Source organism: Erigeron canadensis, chromosome 3, assembly GCF_010389155.1.
Source record: "Erigeron canadensis isolate Cc75 chromosome 3, C_canadensis_v1, whole genome shotgun sequence".
In the NCBI taxonomy this organism is placed as follows: Eukaryota; Viridiplantae; Streptophyta; class Magnoliopsida; order Asterales; family Asteraceae; genus Erigeron; species Erigeron canadensis.
The window spans coordinates 21,590,259-21,608,837 of record NC_057763.1 but is presented as its reverse complement, the minus strand read 5'-3'; the positions used below and the strand labels follow the sequence as shown (position 1 = coordinate 21,608,837).

Sequence of the window (18,579 nt, the reverse complement as noted above, 5' to 3'; positions counted from 1 at the left end):
CCGGTGACTACTTGACTGGACAACTGGATCTCCTATATGAACTGCGCAGATCGCACGACCACTATCTTGAATGATCATGTTGTCATAATCACACACGCATACACCAAGTTCCTTATTGTTTTAAGTGAGTGTTGTCGAAATGATCGAGAAAGGATATGCCATTTTCCTTTCAGAACACCAAATCCCCGTTCAATATCTTTACGAGCCGCCTTTTGTGTTGTTTTGAACATTTTTCTTTCGGGTTGGTAGGGTATTTGTAGGCTTTAACAAACGTAGACCATGTAAGATATATGCCATCGACTAGATAGTAGCCACTTCTATAAGTACGCCCATTCACAAGACAGTAAGGAGCAGTGCCCATACGCTCGGGGTGGAACAAGGAAGATTGTTGCAGCACATTGATGTTGTTTAGAGCACCCGTAGGACCAAAAAAGGCGTGCCATATCCATAAATCCTGAGACGTTGTTGCTTCCAACATAATAGTGGGGTGTTCATGATCACCCCTTTTGTATTAACCCCTCCACTCAATTGGACACATCTTCCAAACAAGATGTATACAATCTAGACTACCGAGCATTTTAGGCAAGTGATGCCTCTCTTCGTGTGCTTCAAACAAACGGAGGATATCATGTGTTGTTGGTTTACGCAGGTACTCGCTGCTATAGTTGTCAACTATAGCGTCACAAAAAAATTGAAGACATGCACGTGATGTTCTCCCGGCCATCTATAAATACTCGTTGTACTCATCTGGTGTATTACCAGTTGCAAGCTGTCGGATTGCAGATGTGCACTTCTGTATCAGGGTAAAACGCTTGGCCAACCGGGCATCATAGGAGTCCTGAAAATACGCGTATTTGGACTTAAGATCATGCATGATCTTTAAAAATAAGCGTTTAGGCACACAATACCTATTTTGAAAAAACTCATCGTCGTATTTGGGTACTTCACAAATGTAGTCGCGATGCAACCTTTGTGAAGCGGTCCAACGGTTGTGGTTCATGACTTTACGCTTTGGCCGTAACCATGCCGTGGAACTTTCGGCATCGGCTTCTTCGGCCTCAATCGCATTCTCAAACACCTCTAAACTACTATCGTCGGACCATTCGAACGGTTTGTCAATGATTAAAGTGGAACCAATACGTTTTTCCGATATATATATGGCCACCACAACTAAGAGAAAAAAATTACTTTTAACTATTGATCTGGGCCATTGAAATTCATAAACAAAACAATCTTAACCCTTCAAATTAAAAGTCAACTTTAGCTATTTAGATATGGTTACTCTTTATTATTATTTAATATACACTATTTAATTATAACATGTATTTCTTATCATTTTATTTAAATATCTTATCAAACTCTAAATTAAAGTTCGTAACATTATGCTAATCCGATCTATATATTACGCCATAGTTAATAGTTAATGTTTAAATTGCATCCCAGAATGTATGAGATGTTTCATACTCCATATACGTAATATGACCTAAGTAGCAATTCTTAATGAGGCATATAAAATGAAAGACGGGTTTTATAAAAATAATTAACAAATAAAAACTATATAACATCAAAATATAAAAAATGTGATATACTGAATTTACGATATGAATTTTTTGCTCAAAGCAAGTAGTTTCCCATTTTAATTAGATTACTTTTTTTGTTATAGAAATATAGAGTAATAGAAATATGACAACCATTGAATGAAGTAGTGAGATATATGTGCAATGCGACGGTAATAGTGATGATGGCAATAATTAGCGGTGGTGGTGGTGGTGGTGGTGGTGATGATGACGAATGTGGCATATATGAGTGTACGTGTGGGAGGATATTTATAAGGTTTTATATTTGGAAAAACGGTTTTGGTTTAGAAAGATAATATTGGGTTTTGAGTTGGTGATGTTTAAAAAGTTTGATAATTATATGTAGTTTTTGGGTTTTTAGTTAACGATGTCTAAAATATTTCATAAGTTATAAGTTTATTTTAAGGTTGTCCAAATCTTAACTATAAAAGGGGATATACATGCATTATAAGGGTGAATAAATTAAAAAATATTTATAAAGTAACTCTTAAGTTTGATGTAAAAGTTAAATTCAAGAAAAGATAATTAAAAAAAGTCTATGCAAAGTTTATAAAATCTCTTTTTAGTATAAAAAAAAAAGAAAAGGAGATCATCGAATAAATACTTCCTAAATGTCATAAAATCATTTTTTTTATACAAAATACATGGATTTTAAAAATCCTTACATGGATCATTTTTGAAGTTGAAGAGCTCACGGTTAAAAGTGAGACTTTGGATTGGGTTAAGTATTTGCATGCTTAATATATATATATCAAATCTCAGTTTGTATTTGATATTACCCAAAATGTAGGGTTGTAAACAAGTTTGAGTTCGCTGATTGGCGAGTCAAAAATCTCTGACTCTAACCCAACCCGTTAAAAACTTGAGGTTAAAAAGTTTTCTCTGTCAACCCGGGCCTAACCCACCAACCTGAAAAAAATCGGGTTGATGGGTCAAATGAGTTGGTGGGTTGGCGGGTTAATTTAAGGTAAAACAGGTCATATGGGTTGTGGGTTGATAGGTAGATTTTAGGTCAAATGGGTCATGGGTTGGCAAGTTAAATGGGTTGGTAGGTCGACAAAACTATTATATAAATTTAAATTATTTTTAGGTTGGCAGGTCGACCTCTTAACCCAAAGAGTCAACCCGAACCTAACCCGGAAAAAATCAAGTTAGTGGGTTAACGAGTTAACGGGTCGAGATCTCACAACTCTGACTTTATTTTTTCGGGTTGGGTCGAGATTGGCAACCATACCAAAAAGTATATTTCTCGCAATGCGTAAATGTGCGATACATCGTACATGTATAAATGTATTTGATAACCCGGTCAACGACCGGGTATTGATCTAGTTATTTTTAGTTGTGTGTGTTTGAGTTGTAGTGTTTTTTTGAAAAAGAAAGTGTACGTGTTGTGAGTTATAATGTGTGTGCTTTGTTAGTTGTATGTATATATAAGTAAATAAAAATATTAAAGCTAAAAAAAAGGAAAAGAAAATAGCCGTTTATTTGGTCAAACCATCCATTGCAAAAGAATCAAAGGGAAGAAAATGGAAGTTCGAGTGCGTGGTCACACCACTCGTTTTCATGCCACCACGCGTGAAAAGGGGTTGGCGGCGGCGTTGAGTGGTGGTGCCGCACCCACCATGCGGCCACCATCCATCCAATGCCAGCCGTTATATAAATTTTAATCCCAAAGCTTAACTCAATGTTGATTATCTCAATTGGGCCCTTCCTACCAATCAACCGGCCCCTCTAATGTGAAATCCTATCCCCACCACTGAATTCAACTATATAAATCAGACGATTCCATAGCCATATCAGTTGACTTGTATTTTTCATTGACTAATTAAACAATCTTAATTTTCAAAACTTGGCAATTCTACCTAAAGTGTAATCTGATTTTTGGCAGTATGTTACAATATGAGATAAACGCAAACATATCTGTATTCAATCTACATCATCAAGGGTTGGTGAGAAACATAAAAAAAATGCAACAACTAGTTGACAATAGGCCAGCCATTAATGGGAACTATCATATTTAAAAGACAATATGCCTTTAATAGTGCCCACTGCAACACATTCTGGTCAAGAACTATGAAGTTCTCAAGAAAGATTATGTTTTTGTTTTTAATCTTGTTTAGTCAAGTAATCACACATACTAGATCACAATCAACCATCACAAAAGCAGCTAATGTGAGCAAACCGGGCTGCCAAAGCCGATGTGGAAATGTAATCATTCCATATCCTTTTGGTATCGGTCCAGGCTGCTTTCATAGCTACTGGTTTGAAATGTTCTGTGAAACTCAGTATAATCCTCCAAAAGCCTTCATTGGCAAGTCGAAAAGTCTTCAAATCCTTGAATTCTCAGACTATACTTTACGAGTTCCCAGCAGGGTTGCAAGCCAATGTTATGATAAATTTGGAAACATAACCGAAGATATTCCAGTCAACACAAGTCTAGCCTGGAATTCACCATTGTCGTTTTCACAAAAGAATCAATTTACTTTAATTGGTTGTGATGATTGGGCCTTGTTTCGAGGCCCAATACAAACAAACTACACCAGTGGCTGCATATCACTGTGTTCAAAGCCTGAAGAGGTTGTTAACGGGTCTTGTTCAGGTGTTGGGTGCTGTCAAACATCTATCCCGAAGGCCATGAAATACTACTACACGTATGTTACTAGTTTTGTCAATAACCATATTGATGTATGGTCTTTTGATCCTTGTACGTACTCATTTTTGGCAGAGCAAGATACTTTTACGTTTAATGGGGTGTCGGATTTTATGGATCCCAACTTTAAGAACAGAACAAGAGCTACGGTTACGGTGTTGGTTGATTGGGTGGTTGGGAATTTGAGCTGCAGTGAGGCTAAAACTGCAGGTGTTTTGGCTTGTCAAGCAAATAGTCAGTGCATTGATTCCGATACTGGAGTTCCAGGTTACCGATGTGTTTGCAATAAAGGTTATTCGGGTCAGCCATATCTTGAGCCAGGTTGCCATGGTTAGTTTCATTACCGATTTATTAATTACTAATAATTACTTTTCAGATTTCAGCTTTTGTACATGTTATATGATTTGTGTTTGATATTGATAGATATCAATGAATGTGATGATCCAAACAATCTGTGTGACGGGGTATGCACAAATACTCTTGGAAGTTATTCGTGTAGCTGCGAAGATGGATACGATGGAGATGGCCTCAAAAACGGCCGTGGTTGTACCAAGGAACATTCCCAATTTCCAGTTATCAAATTCTCGTTAGGTAATCAAATTCTCTTTAGATAATCAGTGGTCCCAAATTAAGTATCTACAAAGATAAAATTCAAAAGTTTGGGAGTTGTTTAATGATTGCATTGTGTGCTTGCAAGATGACAAGTTGACAACAGTTCCCTTATTTTTTGTGATCTTTTTTATTTCCCTAAACCAGAAGTTGGCGACTCTAGCAATTCTAGTGTTTTCGCCAATACTCTACCCAACTTATTACCCGGCAAAGAAAAAAAAAAGGGGTTAGAATTGTGAAATCCCAAACCTGTTAACCCACCAACCCATTAACCTCATTTATTTCGGCTTGGGTTTGGGTTGAACCTTTAGGTTAACATGTCGACCGGCCAATTTGACAATAAACCTATTACTCATTTGACTTGAAATCAACAGCTCGTCAACCCACAACCCATATGACTTGTGACCTAAACTAACCCGACAACCTACCAATCCAATTAACCCGCCAACCTGATATGTTTCAGGTTGGTGGGTTGGGTTCTGGTTGATAGGTTATGGGTCGGGATTGAAATTTCCGACTCGAAGTTTTTTTGGATTAGGTTAGTGTCAAATACTGACCTCTACCCATTGAAAGGCAATTTTAGTCTTAACATGTTCAATGTGTGTTAAAGGTACAGGTTATTTGCTAATATTGGTCACAATTTAACGTTCTTGAAAAACTAGTAACCATATTTTGTTTTAAGTTTTTAAATGACATGACCTATAGATCATTTACTATTAGGCCATCCCATCATTCTCTTTTCTGCTTTATCTAGGCATTCCAAAATAGACAATTAGAGAGACATATTCAATCTGAAAGATCATCTTAGTTTGGTTGGGTAATTAGGTAATTGTATACGATAGAATTGTGCATGTAAAAGGGTTAGATCAATTTATAATTTTTTTGAAAGGCTAGTTGGGTAGTAGAGTCTAGTAAACGGTCTCGGCCCCGACAGCTTTGTGTAGTGATCGGTATTGGTGATATTAAACAATAGTATTAATTAACGGTATCGGTTAATTAGTTTCCATTTTATTTGGTGATATTAATTTTTTCTATTCCTTTTGAGATTCCTTAATTAATTTGTATCACTATAAAAAATTTATCGTTTGTACGCACCACTTTTTAAAAATGCGAAAAATTTTTATAAGTTGTTTGCACATAAAAATGTGTACAAATAGTCTACACTAAAAAGTGTTAAAAAAGTTACAAGTTAATAAGTGTGAAGAAAATTTTAAAGTGTGTAAAATTTTAAAGTTAAGAGTGTGTAAAATTTAAAAAAGTTACAAGTTATTAAGTTACAAATAAACTTCACATTTAAAAGTGCGAAGAAAATTTACACGCTAATAAGTGTGTAAAATATTAGATTTGTACGCACTTTTATTTGTAAACATAATTTCTTCACGGGTGATTTCTACACACTATAAAAATTATTTCTTCGCAGGTGAATTTTACACAGGTGCGAAGAAATCGCCCGCAAAGAAATGATCTCCACACTTATAAGTGTGTAAAGTATAAAATTTGTACACACTTTTTAGTGTGAACATTTTTCTTTACACTTTTAAATGTGAAGTTTCTAGCTTTCTTTGCACTTTTTAATGTAGACTATTTTGTACACATTTTTAAGTGCGAAGTATTGAACAAAAATTTACACACTTTTCAAAAGTGTGTAGAATAAAGTGTGTAGAAATGATTAATTTGTTGTAGTGTATATATACTCACAAAAATAAATATATTGTTGTATTTATAATTAAAAATTTTAAAACATCAGTATAAATGTTTTATAATGTATTATAGATAAGAATCTTGTATAACCATCATATATATATTCAGCTCTAAAAAATATTTGTTAACATGTAGGTATGGGATTTGGTTTCTTGTCCATTTTAGTGGGAATAACATGGCTCTATTTTGTATTTAAAAAACGAAACCTTATTAAACTCCGACGGAAATTGTTTCAACAAAATGGCGGTTTGTTACTTAAACAACGAATTACGACCAATGAAGGCAACGTCGATTCAACCAAGGTCTTTACCGCACAAGAGCTCGGAAAAGCCACCAACAATTATGCTGAAGACCGTATCTTGGGTCGTGGTGGTTACGGGACAGTATACAAAGGCATATTAAACGACCAACGTGTAGTTGCAATAAAAAAATCACGGGTAATGGATGAATCCCAAATTGAGTTATTCATCAACGAAGTAATAATTTTAACACAAGTTAACCATCGCAATGTGGTGAAGCTTTTGGGATGTTGTTTAGAAACTGAGGTTCCATTGTTGGTATATGAGTATGTATCAAATGGAACTCTCTTTAATCATATCCATGGTAAAGGCACCATGACATGGTTATCGTTGGAAAATCGGTTAAGGGTAGCAGCAGAAGCCGCTGGTGCACTGTCGTATCTTCATTCCGCCACGTCAACCCCTGTTATTCATAGAGATGTGAAATCAGCAAACATACTATTAGATGATAACTACACTACCAAGATCGCGGATTTTGGAGCATCAAGGCTGGTCCCGATTGATCAAACACAAGTGACTACACTTGTTCAAGGGACCCTAGGGTATTTAGATCCCGAATATTTCCATACAAGTCAGTTAACTGAAAAGAGTGATGTTTATAGCTTTGGAGTTGTGCTTGCAGAGCTTCTAACGGGAAAGAAATCATTGTGTATGGAACGAACAGAAGAAGAAAGAAATTTAGCATCTCTTTTTGTTATGTCGCTAAAAGAAAACCGTTTGTTTCAAATTCTTGAACCTAGAGTCGTAAGGGAGGGTACACTAGAGCAACTCCAAGAAATTGGTGAGCTTGTAAAAAGATGTCTTAATCTTACGAGTGATGAGCGTCCAACTATGAAAGAAGTGGCGACTCAACTTGAAGGGTTACGTAAGTTTACTCAACATCCGTGGGCCAATACACATGGTGATCATGAAGAGAACACCAACTTGTTAAACATCGAGAACGAAGAAACAGACCTTTATGCAGAATCAATAAACCCATATACTAGTAGCAGGGAAATCTCTTCGGGTTTTAGTATGGAAGGTAGTCTTGTATATCCTGATAATATCCTTCGATGATTACAATAATAGCCTTTCACGCTCATATACATTGAATTGTTTGTTTGTTCAAATGATATGTAAAATAAATGTATTTTTTCGTTTGTTATTGCTGTTTTAATAAAGAGTATAACTGAGTTTTGGGAACTCGGTCTACATCATTAGCTGAAGTCCGGGTTTCAACTATTTTTAACTACTTGACTGTTTGGCTTTTTTGTTAGAACTCTGTATGTACAATTGCTATAATAAAAGATAATAATAATAATAAACTACCGGCCTAGTATGAGGTAGTTGGTGCTGGGGTCAACAAGAACCATTACAAGTTTTTAATGCGCATTAGAAATCTTTATATATAATAAAAGAAGTATGTCTTTTTAAAGCTATTTTTTGAAAAAGTATTATATGGTAAGTCTATATTTTTTTTAAAAAAAGTTTTATTTTATTGATGATATCATATGTCATATTTAATATTGTAATATATTTAAAGATAAATAGCTAGCTTACTAAATGTTTATTTTAAATTCTTACTTTTTGATTGTGAATTTCTTTTTTATGTTTTGTTAATGCAATAAATATTCATACGTATATGTTATGTTAGCCAACTTGATATCTCCAAACCAAGTTATGATATATCAATTACAAAAACTACGTATAATCTTTTAACCTTTTTTATTTTAAAATTTTAGTTAGTGCCCGGGTTAAACCCGGGATTATTAGCTAGTTGTGTTAATATTTCTGAATTTCCAAAGCTCCCACCACACAATACATATATATATATATATATATATATAGTTATTTTGAGAACCCTTTTTTTGCGAGAACCTTTGAGAACTTTTCAAATCAAGCCTAACCGATGATTGTTCTTTACATGAAAATTATTTTTTGATTGTTTTCTGAATAACTTATGTTTAATTTTGAAGTTTATAATTGTGTGGAGCATGGATTATCATCCGTTATACAATTATGTGGAGATTTGGATTCTTGATCACATGTGCATGAATATTGCTATGATCACATGTATGCAAGTCGATCACATGTAATCATAGCAATATTCGTGCACATCTGATCAAAAATCTAAATCTTCACATAATTGCATAACGGATGATAATTCATGCCTCCACACAATTATAAACTTCAAAATTACACATAAGTTATTCGGAAAACAATTAAAAAACAATTTTCATGCAAAGAATAATCATCGATTGGGCTTGATTTGAAAAGTTTTCAAAGGTTCTCGCAAAAAAAAAGGTTCTCAAAATAACTTTTCAATATATATATATAGTAAGGTTATTGTGAGAACTCTGTTTTTGTCGAGAACTACGAGAACCATTTAGAACCATTTGATTAGATTAATCAATGGTTATAAATAGCCAATGGCATATATGTAATTTTTGGGAACATAAATTAGTTTACAAATAAATAAAAATTATAAAAGGATATAAATATATAATAGGAAAATTAAAATTAAAAAAAAAAAAAGATGCCGTACAAACGGTTGGAGAAAAAAATGGGGCTGTTACTTTTTTATATTAGTTTGACCATCTTTTTTTTCATGATTATTTTATTTTTCATTAAAAATTAATACTTTTTTAAATGTTCAATACGGTTTTGTAAATTTTTAGAAAATATACTATCTATTTTCTTTGAAAACCATGATTATTTTGGTAGCACACATGTGTGTAACCTTAGTCATACATGTTTTTAATTTAAACTTTTTAATTGCCACACATGTTTTATTAAGACGTTTGTATAATAGCTATAAAAAATTATAAAATTTTTAATAAGTACATATGTGAATGATTTTAATTTAAGTGCATAATAATTTTAATTATAAAATTTTTTAGTGGTACACATGTTTTAACGATACACATGTTTCAACTTTTTAACTAGTACGCATGTTTTCACATTAGTACACATGTTTTAAACTTTTTAATTTTCAAAATACTTTTGTGTTAAAATAAAAATTAAAACTTTTACGGATTAATAATTATTCTTGTATATTTTTTAAAATTTTTTAACTCTCTAATATCATTTCTTTATAACATGAAATCATTTATTTATATTTTGAAGTTTTGTAAAAGTTGAACCGCAAGCAAACGTGGCCTAACATTAAGGAAATTTATTGATAGTTAATAAAGTGATCGAGATATTCATGGGAGAATTTCCTTTTAATTGATAATTATTTAAAGTTAGTATTATAAAATTACCATATTAGCCTCTTACCTTTTAACTGAAAATTAGTTCTTGCAGTTCTTGACATCTTTTTGTTTCTCATTTTATCTTTTTACTATATATATATATAGGGAAAAGATAATTTGAGACCAACTAAAAAAAGTCCAAAAAATGACCATTGATTTTCGTAAGTTACACACCACCATCATGATCTACTATGATATACAAGACTTTTTTGTAAAAACACTAAGACTTTCAAGCGACGGGCCCACAGAAAAATCATGTGTAAGTTAACTTACACACTTACACATGTGTAAGTTACACATGTGTAAGTAACTTACACATGATTTTTCTATGGATCCATCGCCGGAAAGTCTTAGTGTTTTTACAAAAAAATCTTGTATATCGTAGTAGATCATGATGGTGTACAAAAATCAATGGTCCTAGTTGGTCCTAAAATAAGAGGTGGTCTCAAATTATCTCACCCCTATATATATATATATATATATATATATATGACCATACGAAACTAAGAACGAAACTAAGAATTATGACATTGATGTCACTGATGTCACTGATGTAGTTGTCTTCCACATGTTTTAATAGATCAGTAAGATAGCTAGGTAAATCTGTCTCGTGCCATTTACATATTAATATCTCCAACCTTTTCTAGCAATATTGCATTTTGACATAATGTAGAAACTAGAAAGTCGTTTCTATATCATTTCCACACAAAGGGCATATAAGAGAATTATTGTGGATGCCGCTGAACCAAAGATTAAATCTCATAGGAATATGATTACGTACTATCCTCGTTCATATGTACTATCTTCTAAATATCATCGGTATAGAATCCCTTCCTGATAGTTTCTTAATATAAATATTTTCTTATTTATACGTTCGCAAACTATCAAACAATCAATTTTTTGTTCATCAAATTGATCTATCCTGTAAAATTAAGTCTTAAATTTATAAACAAGAACTACCTAATTACCAACTACTACACATTTGCGGACAGTATACCCGTTCATATATAGTATAGCTAACAGGCATGTCCAGAATCAAACATATGGATTGTTATTCACGAAAAATGCGAGTTTAATATAATTCTAGAAGATGATGGGGGGTGGTTTAATGACCCAATGTCACTTGTTTTGAAAACAGTTAATAAATTAAGCAAGTTAGTAATTCCGAAGAATTAATCTGAAAGAGTTTGTTGTAAACAAGAATATTAAAAGGTCATCTACCTCGAATCCATGACACTACAAATTCAGGTTGCACTTAATTGAAGAACCAATTCAAACATGTTGATTAATAACCGAGAACTAAATAAAGACTCACCTCGTACCCATCAAGTTCGTTACTTTATCCAATCCTCTTAATTAACTAGTTCCATTACTAAGACCGGTACCCTGAGACGCCTTTCATAACTTTTCTAGTGAATTAATTATTTTGGTTATTTAGATAACAATTGTATCTATTGATTGTACCCAACCATTAACCTATTAATTCTTATTACCCATTAATTATTTTCTACCGTACCCATCATAGAAACAATCACTTATATCTAAGCAATTAAAATCATTCATACACAACTCTAGCTACCATTAAAATCATGTATAAACAACCAACAGTTGAAAGATAAATTGAAAAGGTTAATACATTAAAATCACAACACAACGTTAAATTAAATCAACTTGAATTATAATAAAGTACAACCATTATTCATATTATCACTTCATCTTTAATAGATGATAAAACACTTAACTAAACATAACAAAACTAATAAACATTAAAACAATTATTAAGATAAAAAAAATTAATATTGTCCAAGTCTTGAATTATTGTAACTAATTGAATGCAAATAAAATTAAAAGAGAAATCCAAGCCCATGTAAAACTTCAAAAATCCAATCCCATGTTTTATTAACTAATTAAGGCTGGAGGGAGTGGACCGGTGACCACACCGGTACCGGTCTGGTACCGAGGGGAACACCGCCCCGCGGTACCAGTACCGGTTGAGTGGTGACCGGCATGGGTACGTCTCTCCCCACCTTCCTCTCGATGGATTTGACCATTAGGAATTAAAAAAAAAAAATTAAAAGTCACATGGGGCCCACGAAGTTTTGAACGTTAATCTCTTCACCTCTATTTCTTCTTCTTCTTCTTCCTTAACTTCTCCCCTCTATTTTTTTTTCTTCATTCTGTTTTTTTTTTCTTCCCTTTACACTCCCACCAAAACATGAACCCTTTCAACAACCCTTTATTCATCGGATCCGGTTCAACACCCCCAAATTTGCCATCGGACTCGAGTTCTTCCGATGAGACGGACCGTTATGTTAACCTCTTTGCAATGGCGAATCACGCGATTGATCAAGAAGTCCGCGAGACTGCCTCCTCTTCAAGGAAATATACAAATAGATATGATCGTATCAAATCCCACGACCGTCTTGTTCGAGACTATTTTGCCTCCGAGCCAAAATTTGATGAAGGTTTTTTTAGACAACGGTTTCGGATGAGTCGGCGGTTGTTTTTGAAAATTGCTACAGATTTGGAAAGCAACTTTGAATATTTTCAAAGGAAGATTGACGCTCGTGGGAAGCTTGGGTTCTCGGCTTCTCAGAGATACACATCCGCTATTCGCAAGTTAGCATAAGGTTCTAATCCCGATAGCTTAGATGATTACTTAAATATGTCTGAGAGATCGTCACGCGACACCCTTAATGCTTTTTGTGATGGAGTCATTAAGTTATATTGCCATGAGTATTTGCGTAGGCCAACGCGTAATGATAAACAACGCATTTTTGATCATCATGCGTCTTATCATGGTTTTCCCGGCATGTTAGGTATATATATACTTATACATGTTTATGCATGTATATATATATATTAATAGTTTCGGTTTAATAATGTGTGTGTGTGTATATATATATTACGTTGCTTACTTAATAGTTTCGGTTTAATAAATGTATATATAGGGAGTCTTGATTGTACACATTGGGCTTGGGATAATTGTTCGGTGGCTTGGCATGGCCAGTACACGAGAGGTGACCACAACTGGCCGACAATATCGCTTGAAGCAGTGGCGTCACAGGATTGTTGGATTTGACACGCGTACTTTGGTGTTGCCGGGTCAAACAACGACATTAATGTGTTGAACCAATCTCCTTTGTTCAGTTACTTTGAAAACGGCATAGCACCGTTGGTTTTTTTCACTATAAATGGAACCGAATATAAGTACCCATATTTTCTCATGGATGGGATCTTCCAAGATATGCGATGTTTGTGAAAACCATACCTCATCCAACCATTGAGAAAATGATTCAATTTACTAAGGCATAGGAGGCTGCAAGGAAGGATGTGGAGCGAACTTTTGGTATTATAAAAAAAAATGGAAAATACTTAAGGAACCGACACGACAAATGGAAGAACTCCCCATCAGTAGGATCATGTATGCGTGTTGTATTCTTCACAACATAATTTTAGAAGACGAGGACCACACATTATGTCCTGATTATATTCCAGATCCTCCGGTCGCGTCACAACCATCAGATGCTCGGCTTGCAGAAATACAAGACTCAAACGTCCACGAAGATCTTCGGATGGATCTCATTGACCATATTTATCGCACATTCATCCCGGGCCTCGATCGGTAGTTTAATTATGTATTGTGTTGTCGGTTTGTTTAAGATTATAGTTTGGTGTTTTATTTTGTTGTTTGAGTTTAATAATGTATTAGTTAATTTATTAAAGAAAAGTTTTAGTTTTTATTTGAATAAAAATAAATAGAAAATGAATTAAATAATAAAGGGTGGGGGGTGGCGGGGAAGTGCTCCTTGCATTTAGGGAGTGAGCGGGGAGGGAGTGAAAATCCGAGGAGGGGAGGGGACGGATGGTGAAGCCCTCCCCCCACTAAGGGCCAACTTTTACTACATGCGACCAAAATAACCCAAGTGTGGGACCTTGCCACTTCAGCTAAGCTCCTCAACAATGACCTCCATCAGTTTTTGTTGGACGCCTATACTCATCTGATGTGACAAACTTTTTAATATTAAAAATCACATCTTTTAGACCATTTTCATTCACACCCCAACCCAACATTGTTATTTATTAAATAATTAATTTCTCTCTCTTAAGTTTATCCAACCCAACAAAAACTAATTTTTACACTCTCATCAACAACTCAACCAAATTATTTTACCAATACATATATATTAATGTTTTACATATTAACATATTTTAGTTTAAAACTATTTTAAATAACAAATATATATTTACATATAAAAAAAATAAGTTATTTATCATATAAAAATATATTTTGGTATTGTAGGCAATAAATAGAGAATAAAATTTATATACCTGATTTTTTTTAAAAAAAAGTTACCTATTTTATCTTTTTAGATTGAATCCATACATTGAGTTTTGAGTTATATTATATATATTTAAAAAAAACAAAAGAAGATATACAAATTGCATTTTTGTCCTTTGCATATTTGCCTCTTCAATATGGATGAGGCCTACCCAAACATCAGTTGCTGGGCCAAACACGTCGGTCGGTGCTAGTGGGATTCATTAATATTTTATTGTTATATATGACGATCGAACGAAACTTTTACATACGACGGGGATAGCCTTAGCTCATTCATACCATTAACCATTATTTGATTCTACAATAAAAAAAAAAACATGAGCACCAAATATCAAAAGTCCATTAAAATAAATATAATTTAACCATAAAAAAACTGATATCGTATAAAATAAATATGTATAAAATTTATGATATCAATCCTATACTAAAGGAATTTACTCAATAAATATTTTTAAGATAATAGGAAATAACCAACTAACAATTGATCATTTATACTCATCAAGCATAAACTAACTTAAAAGATGCGGAAGTAATAGTTTGGTACAAACTTCTTACGATTGTAGATCTCATTTTCTTTCATAATGAAGAAAGTTTATCCTAAAAGATATTCAAGCTTGTCTAAAGAAAGTGCAACTTTAGTAACAAACAACTCATATTCGATGCAACATCATATGTGTACGTAGAGACCAAATAATAAAGACACCTAACAGGATGTCGAATATATTACAAAAACTATCGAAACTTGATTACAATGTAAAACTAAACGTTGACTCCCATAACTTAACTTTATTCTATATTCTACTTGGTACACTCGAATGAAAATATTAAGAACATTCGTACACTATGATGTATCCACAAAAAGAAATATTAATAACCCCTTTCATAGTATATTCCGAACTCTTGGTATCACTTACTACACAATCATCTTCGATCAATAACTTCGTGAGGGTGGACACAACATTTTTGCACATTCTCATCATTTGATCAACCACATAATTGTAAACTAGACTCATGTCTACACTATGCTGCGACGGGTGGTGGTGGTGACGATAAGATATGGTGGTGGCCACGTTGAGTAGTATAGCTTATTGATATGAAGGTAATTAATTTTAAAAAACTGGTATAGCATTTCATAGACTAACTTTTTTTGTGAACTTTTAAAATTTTGCATCTTTCACAAATGTACTATCAACGAAATGCCTTTTACTTCATTACTAGTTTTAAACCCGTGTAGAAACACGGTCAATTGATAAACATTGATATAAAATTTTGTTGACGCTACATATTTATCTAACAACGGACAAAAAAAATTCATTAATTACATGTATTGGTTATAACTTAAGAAATGATAAGGTACCTTATAACTTAAAATGTAAAAAAAATAATCAGATTGTAAAAGTTTAACAACTATAACCTTATCCTATATCCTAAACATATATAATAACTATGTTTTGTAACAATTATTCTTTTTATCTACATCGATCAACACATCTATAGTGCTAGAGTACGCAAAAGACTTGTGAAAGAGTGATGAGAAGTAGCAGAGGATGAATTTCATATATACAAATTTTTTTTAAAAATTATTTGTTATCTTTCTAATCAATCATCACTCACAGTTTTTACTGTTTTTTTGTTTGTTTTTTTTTTTTTCTTATGAAGTTCTTTGTTGCTATTTTTTTTGTCACATACTTACAAAGAATTATTCAAAATTTAGAGACATAGAAAAATACGATGTATATATGTTAATTAAAATTTATATGTTGTGAATAAATTTAGTTTACAAAAGTTTTCGGAATCCTATTTATACTTATTTATCTATATATATACTTTATATATATATACTATATATATAGGGAAAATGATTTATACTTTAAGTTTTTCCTTTGAGAAAAAAAAAACCTAATTAAAAAAGGTAGACATTTGACTCAAGGTACCAAACACTTTTACAATCACAAATTTATTTTCTTTGTTCTTCATGCCTTTCCCTCTACGCATCCAATCTCCAAAAAACTTATACGATCTATAGTAACTTTTACAGTGATGACATTTAAGGCAAGTCATTATACATTTCGTTGTTTGTAAAATTCGAATCGGTATAATAAGTTTCAGTATAGTACAAGCTTTTAGTTTGTGTAATGTTATTGAATTTTTCCAAATGTGTAACCCTAGTTTAGCAAAATAGGGTCTGATAAAGATTTAATAATGTATATAAATTTCAGGATTTAGATTTCCAAATTCTTGTTACTGCTGGTGATAATAAAGAGTTGCTAGAAGGATTGGTAAGATAAATGAACTTTTTTTTTTGCAATTATTAATAAACACTCTTGTTGGAATAACTAAATGACATGACTACTCCATTGACCTTATGTTTAGATGTTACCCAAAAATTTCACGACCTTCTTACCACCAGACTGCACGTCATTGAAATTGGTTGATTATGATAAGAAGAAGTACTATGTTTGTACTTATAAATTCGGAGGTCGGTGTTATAAGATTTATGGCGGTCAGTGGAGTACATTTGTGAAATCAAGATTTCGTACTGACATTGCTAAGTTTTCTTTCACCTGGATAAAGAAGCGTACGTTTCTAGTAGCCACATTTACCCCTGATGGTCATGAGTTTTGCAAGTCCATGGATTCCGCTTTTATCAATAGTAGTTTAATGGTGGCAACTGAAGCTACATTTGTGAAACAGGTTGTTTTTTTTTAGTTTATCACAAACTCTGACTTTAGATATGTAAGCGACATGTTTTAAGATACATGTTATTAACATGATATTATTATATGACTAAAGTGTTGGATATCATGTTATATAGGCATTTTATAAATTGTTGTTGTCGGATTTAAACGAAAACAAAGACAGAGAAAGCCAATCCTCAACAACTGTATCAGGGAAAAGATGTGAAGAAACAGTTGATATCTTTCACGATTATATGGGAGACGGTGTTCCAAGACTGGCAGCTGGTTTTGAGGGTATTGGGTGGACCAATTTTTGCAGTAAAAACAACCTCCAAGTTGGCTACATTATGAGGTTGACAAAGTTGAAGAATCTGAGTTTCAAAGTTGACATTTTCAATAGCGATGAAATTGGTCTAGATGCAGTTGTGTTAAGTAAGTTTTTATATAGTTTTTAAATATGTTTTTTGTTAGATGTAATTAGTTAGGAACATCATAGCAACGTCATTCTCTGCTGATTTTCTGCTGGCTGCAGATAATGAAGAAGAAAATGAACATGAAATGAACTTGTTGTCAAATGATGTAGACCGTGTGGACATAAAAAGTCATATATGCAGATATAAAAGTTATCATAAAAGTCATTCAGATCTGGGCAATTGCTTCTTTCAAAGAATACAATATCATAGTGTTGTGAAACCAATTCTGGTAAACACTTATGGAGTTTATCTATGCATATCAAGGTGTATATTGCTGGATCGTATATACTATGAGGATTAAAGAAATAATATCTATTGCAGGTTGTGCCTAAGTCCTTTGTCCGTCTCTGCAAATTGTTCACTTATGAGAGGGCTATTATTCGGTATGGTGAAGTGTTGTTCAGTGCATACCTGAACCTTTGTATTGAGAGGCGGATAGACGATGATGAAAGCTACCTATTTGTGTCGATCGGTTGGAGTGCTTTCATTGAACAAACTGGATTTAGTCCATGTGCTATGATCCGGTTTCAACTAATTGCTAATCACTGTGTACTTGGAGAAGTTATCGAGTTGGAAGTTTGTTGAACATATATGTTCAGATTAGTGTTATTAGACTTTATTTCATTTATGTATGCTATTAAGCACTTTGTAATCGATTTTATGTTTTGTATTACGGTAAAAACTTCTGGTACTTGGTGTTTAATTTTATCGTCGTCTGGTTCTATTTTATATGTTAAGCCCAATGTGGTGTTTTAACTTCTCGTGTGGTAATGTTGTGGATGTATATTCAGTAATTGAACCTAATTGTGTCTGTACTTTATATTGTAATCCATTAATGTTTAGTTGTAGTTTGGTTGGCTTATTTTTTTTTTACATCTTTTCTGATATATGTTTTATTCTTAAAAACATGTATAGTTGACCCAAATAAGTTACTATCCACAAAATAAGAAGTAATTGTCGATGCTTATTTAAACATAATAATGGTTTCCAAGGTATTAGTAGTAAAACTTAAGAAAA

General features: G+C 33.0%; 2 protein-coding genes across 2 annotated transcripts; both read left to right on the top strand.

The window, feature by feature from the left end:
• Window positions 1-3,650: 3,650 nt before the first annotated feature.
• On the top strand, window positions 3,651-7,925 carry LOC122593028 (wall-associated receptor kinase 2-like). The gene is made up of 3 exons (XM_043765369.1): window positions 3,651-4,557; window positions 4,651-4,818; window positions 6,673-7,925. The coding sequence occupies exons 1-3, from the start codon at window positions 3,651-3,653 to the stop codon at window positions 7,890-7,892; spliced, it is 2,295 nt and encodes a 764-aa protein (XP_043621304.1). The 3' UTR covers window positions 7,893-7,925.
• A 4,359-nt stretch (window positions 7,926-12,284) lies between these two features.
• On the top strand, window positions 12,285-12,698 carry LOC122591680. The gene has a single exon (XM_043763932.1). The coding sequence runs from the start codon at window positions 12,285-12,287 to the stop codon at window positions 12,696-12,698; it is 414 nt and encodes a 137-aa protein (XP_043619867.1).
• Window positions 12,699-18,579: the final 5,881 nt, after the last annotated feature.

Coding starts and splice junctions, on each gene's coding strand:
- LOC122593028 (XM_043765369.1), top strand. CDS start 3,651: ATGAAGTTCTCAAGAAAGATTATGTTTTTGTTTTTAATCTTGTTTAGT. Junction 4,558..4,650: donor TCTTGAGCCAGGTTGCCATG/GTTAGTTTCATT, acceptor TGATATTGATAG/ATATCAATGAATGTGATGAT. Junction 4,819..6,672: donor AGTTATCAAATTCTCGTTAG/GTAATCAAATTC, acceptor GTTAACATGTAG/GTATGGGATTTGGTTTCTTG.
- LOC122591680 (XM_043763932.1), top strand. CDS start 12,285: ATGAACCCTTTCAACAACCCTTTATTCATCGGATCCGGTTCAACACCC.